The sequence below is a fragment of the Pinus tabuliformis genome, chromosome 5_2 (assembly GCF_031772625.1).
Source record: "Pinus tabuliformis cultivar Carrire ecotype Pingquan chromosome 5_2, CPIR1, whole genome shotgun sequence".
Lineage (NCBI taxonomy): Eukaryota > Viridiplantae > Streptophyta > Pinopsida > Pinales > Pinaceae > Pinus > Pinus tabuliformis.
Window position 1 is genome coordinate 655,528,955 of NC_142306.1, and position 5,453 is coordinate 655,534,407.

Here is a 5,453-nt window from a genome sequence, read left to right on the forward strand (position 1 = left end):
CGCAACATGCTAGGTGGAAAACTAGGAACAAGGCAGAGACGGTGGGTGTTCCTCCATGATGAAACACCTGTACTCCTCCATGTCGCCACCTGCTTATAGTGCGGTCTCCGTGTTGCTAGCCTGCAATGCTGGGTGTTCTTCCTCGATGAAACAGTAGTAAGGGACCATTACCTCGTCTGTGTGCTGGTCATTGTACACCTCCTTCCTTGCACGTCTCGTCTTCTGCTCATTGTTCCACTCCCCTGCCTCTTGGATGCTCGTCTGAGCCATATCTACTTCGGCTTTGGTGTGGCTGCATCCTTTTGTGGTGCACCCACCACCTACAATTTCCTGTACCCCAATTACTTTGGTGCTACCACCACCCATAGTTCCCTACTCCATAATTGCACTAGTGCATCCACCAACCTCTGTGGCCTGTTCCTCAATGATCTGCTCTGCCTCGTGAAAGAGATTGGATATAGTGGCCGTGATGATGGGCCTGGTTAGGGTCGAGCGGAAGGTGAATTGGGCAGTCTGGGAATGCAGCTGAGGAAGGGGTGGAGTGCCTCTCGGGGATGAAGCAGAAATGGATGGAAAGTTGCTGGGAGGCAAGGCAGGGGGCATCGAGTGGAGGTGTCCTCTTCCACTATGAGTATTTGGGTAATGCCCGGGGGCCTGCTCTTCTAGGGAGGAAGTGGTGTCCGAAGCAGGAGAATGTTGGGGGCGACTTAGGCTCCCTCGGCTCCCGCCCCTGCAGCTGCGCATACGGTGTCGCATTCTTGGCATGCTGTCTGCAGGAGTATGAGAATTCCTCTAGGAATTTGGCACAATGTGGTACAGAGACACAATTGAACTTGCAGACTGCTCAGTAGAGGGAGCAGTGGCCAGGGCCAAAGGGAAGATAAAATGGCAATCCAGGCTTTGGGTGAAGTGAATGTCGGGGCCGAAATCAATGCAGCAAAGGAGGTGGCAGCGTCTCCCGCTGGTTGTACGAGAGCTAGGTGCTGCCGCAGCTTGAGGGTAGCGGCATTGCATTGGCAGAGGTTGTAGAGGTTGATGGATAGATGCAGAGGTGAAATTCTCTCGAGGATTCATGTTTGCACAGAGCTGAGGTTGGTGACGGTTAACAGGTTAGAGATGGCTCCCGCATGAAGTGCATTTATGTCTGTAGTGAATGCCAATTTTGGACCACTATGCCAATCTATGGAAGGCCATGTGGTCTTGCCACACGCCAACCCAGTCGATTGCCACCTCACTATCCTTGTTTATCACCCGCATCCAATAACGAAGAAGTAAAGTTATTGTAAGGATCGGTTAGTTTTTATAATTCATCTTATATGAAAAAAGAGGGTAATTTTTTTTTAAGAGGATTAAATAGTAAATTAGTAATTTTTATACTAAAAAACTAAAAAATATGGTAATTCTTATAGAAAATAATTAAAAAATAATTTATATATTAGAAAAATTTATAAAATTGAAAATTGAAAAAAAAAAAAGATAACTCCTACTTGAACATGATAAAATGACAAATTTCAGTTGCAAATAGATAACTCATATAAAAAAGGACGGATGGTTTAAAAGGATACAAGGTTTCAGCAAAAGGAGGATGGTGCGCGCTCGTGAAGGCCTAGGTTAACTAGGGTTTCTACCTGACTTCTGCAGAATACCGTCACGGTTACTAACAGGCGCACTGTACACCTACACCGTAGCAGTCTACACCCGTCGCTTTCGGTTCCCGACCTATGGATGGATATGGACGACAACATGGAGATGGAAGCGGTTGATTATTCGGAGGAGCCTTTTCCGGACAGAGTCATCTTTGATAACCCTAGTTTCACTCCTGCACCTCCGGTTATATCGTCTTTGTCGTTTGCTGGCCCGGAATCATCTCATCGACCTCCCGTTGTTTCCCTGCCGCGGCTCAGCTCTGCTCCCCCCCTCATCGGGTCTCACCCTATCGAATCTCCAAATTTCGAGGTCCCTCCACTCTCTCCGGGTACCCTTCATATTTTATCCTCTCACACCCCTCCCTCGCCCTCTTTTGACCCGCTCTCCTCATCATTTTTTACTGCTCCTTCTACAAACCCCCCGGTCACTACATCGGTGCATACTTCTTGTGTGGGAGCTCGACCCTTTGGGTGTTTCGAGACTTCTGCTATTAAAATGAAACCTGCTAAACCGTTCCCACAGGAAGGCGTACCAAATCCCCTGGTGGACCACCCGTCTGCACCCCGTACCAGCAAAAGGAAGTCGAAGTGCATCAAGGCTACCTCAAAGGATATCACCATCAGCTTCGGCGAGACCTCGGCTATAGGCAAATTTGCTAATATGGCAAGCACTTTGTTGGTGGGGCATGTCCGGGGAAGGGCATATTCGGCTAATAGGCTGACTCAATGGGTGAAGGAGATTTGGGGAGGTTTGCTTATAGATCTGCCAGAAGTCCATGTCTTGCCTAGAGGCTGGTTCTCATTACATTTCTCAAAGGAGAGTTACACGGACCTGGTACTGGCCAGGTACTGGCACATTGAAATGGCTCCAGTCCTCCTCAAGAGGTGGAGTCCTCTATTTGACCCTGAACGTGAACAAATCGGAGCTGGTCCAATTTGGGTGCGCCTGCCGGGTCTTCCACTACAGTTCTGGGGAGAAGAAGTCTTCATCAGGATTGGTAATGCACTGGGTACCTATCTAGATCATGACCGCACATTTGTAGAATCAAGAAGCAGGACCCTCGCGCGTATATTGGTTCACTTGGATACATGTGAAGGGCTGGAGGAGAAGATTACACTACAGTGGGGGAGATTCATCAGAGTACAGATACTGGACTACGAGGGGGTCCCGTTCCGGTGCAGGTGGTGCCACAAGGTCGGGCACCTCTTCAAAGACTGCCCACTCAACCGAAAAGTGGAGGACACCCCAAAGAACACTCCTGCTCCTTCCAGGGCTGCTTCACCGGTCCCCTCGAGGCCCATGCCTACTGGTCCGTCTCTGGGGGCTACCTCACCAGCGGTCGACCCTAGACTCAGGCACTCCTCACCGCCGATGACCAGGGCTCGCTCTGCAGCTGAAGCAGTTACTGCCTCGGGTACTCCTCTGAACCCTCCTCTCTCTTTTATTGATCAAATTAGAAATGATACAGGTGCCTCTCTCCAGACATCTATGGCTCACTGTACTATGACATCCCCTCCCCTTATAGCTTCCACTGGTCCCTCTTTGCTCTCTCCCTCCTCATCTTCATCACCCCGGCCATCCTCTGAGGCCTCTCCCCCTCATCCCTACTTCCTTCGGTCCAGATCTCATTCCAAAGATTTGTCGGCCCACCAGTCTGGTCTTGGTATCTCTTTCCCCGGAGCCGGCCCTCTGCCTACCAGAGGCAGGAAATCTGACCTCTCAAAGGCTATTAAGAAAGCAGGGGCCGAGGTCGTATCTGGTCATCAATCCACCATTGATGGGGTCCTTAGAGCAGGATATACCCCTCGCAGTGTTCCCCCATGAAGTGTTTATCGTATAATTGCCGAGGTTTGGCTAGTTCCTCCAAAAAACTAGCCATGAAGCGGCTCATTGAGACTGAACCTATTGATATCATCCTGCTCCAAGAGACTCTTTGCTCGGCCGATCATATCCCTCAAACCTTTAAATCCTTGACCCCTGGGTGGTCCTTTGTAGCCCTCGATGCTGCTGGTCGATCCGGAGGTCTGGCCATTGGATATAACCCTCGCTCCATAAAAGTTGAAGCAACCTGGGGGGGGTCAGGTTTTTTGGGACTGGACATTTTCACTGCTGATCTGGGCATGAATCTCAGGATCGTGAATGTATATGCCCCTTGTAATCATAGAGAACAATTTTGGCAGCGACTCCTACATCTCTCCCTCATGGATTCGGAGCAGACTATAATAGGAGGAGACTTCAATTTTTCTTTGGGATACAGGGAATCATGGGGATCGGCGGCACAAATCGACTCTATCACAGATTATATGACTAATATGTTAGAGCAGACAAACTTTGTGGATATCCCCATGCATAAACTCCTTCCTACCTGGAGGAACAGGAGAGTGGGTGATGCAACATTGGCCCGCAGACTTGACAGATTCATCATGAAAGATTCGCTCTTTCATCGGTTGCACCATTACAAACAATGGGTGGGCACGGGTGGCATTTCAGATCATGCGCCTATATATCTGGAAATCCAGGGGCCTTTTAAAAAACCAAAAGCCCCTTTCAAGTTCAATCACACCTGGCTGAGAGACCCGTCATACATCAAGATGATTTCTGATTATTGGATTGCTCATCCCATTAATGGAGCAGAATCACTTGCAAAAGGGTTCTGCAATAACCTCTCTGAGATCAAGCACCTCTCCATTAATTGGGCAAAGGAAAAGAATGCACGGGAAACCTCTCAACTCACCCATATTGAATCAGAGTTGAGCTCACTACTCGATGAACGGGGTCTAGGTTTCATCACAGCAGAGGACAAGGGTCGACTAATAGAATTGGAAAACAAGAAGGCTAATATTTTAAAGGAGCGCGAAGAATCCCAGCGATTGAGGAGTAGAGCTATCTGGTTAAAAGCAGGGGATGATAACTCGAAGTTCTTTCATAGCTATGCCAAGGGTAGAAAGGTGTCCAACACCATTTGGAAACTTCCCACTCCAGAGGGAGACATGGTTGACTCTTTTAACAAGCTTGCCCACCTTGGCATCTCACATTTCAGAGATCTTTACAAATGCCCCCGTGAAGCAAATCTTCCCGATATTATCAATGTAGCAAGACATTTTCCGAGATTTGTGAATGAGGATGATGCAGAAGAGCTAAATGCTTTGGTTACTTCAGGGGAGCTAGAAGGTATATTAAAATGGTTCAAAAAAGATAAGAGTCCAGGCCTGGATGGATGGACCATTGAATTCTATCTGGCATTTTATGAAATCCTGGGGCAGGATCTTCTGAATGTCATGGAGGAGAGCAGAACATCGGGATCCATCTATCATGCCATCAATTCGACCTTCCTAGCTATCATACCTAAATCCGACTCCCTATCTTCATTTGATGATTATAGACCTATCTCTTTGTGCAATTGTCTCTATAAGATCATCTCCAAGATCATTGCCAACCGCCTCAAACCGATTCTTTCCAGACATATTGCCCCTCAACAATTTGCTTTCCTTGAATCCAGATAGATTCATGAGGCCATTGGTTTGGCTCAGGAAGCTATCCATTCTATCTGGACCAAGCAACTCAAGAGCATCATTCTCAAGATTGACTTATCCAAAGCTTTCAACCGTGTCAGTTGGCTCTATATTAAGATGCTTCTTATCCATCTGGGTTTCCCTCACTTATACATCACTTGGATTATGGCTTGTATTACTTCTCCTTCCTTCAATATTCTCATCAATGGCTCAGCCTCACCTTTCTTTCACTCTGAAAGGGGACTGAGGCAAGGCTGCCCACTGTCTCCTCTTCTCTTCCTGATTGTCATGGAA

The 5,453-nt window shown here is 47.9% G+C and overlaps 1 protein-coding gene across 1 annotated transcript; it reads left to right on the forward strand.

The window, feature by feature from the left end:
* Positions 1–3,524: 3,524 nt before the first annotated feature.
* LOC149160761 (uncharacterized) lies at positions 3,525–4,996 on the forward strand. The gene is made up of 2 exons (XM_089434700.1): positions 3,525–4,818; positions 4,911–4,996. Exons 1-2 carry the CDS (start codon positions 3,525–3,527, stop codon positions 4,994–4,996), a joined length of 1,380 nt encoding a protein of 459 aa, XP_089290826.1.
* The last annotated feature ends 457 nt before the right edge of the window (positions 4,997–5,453 follow it).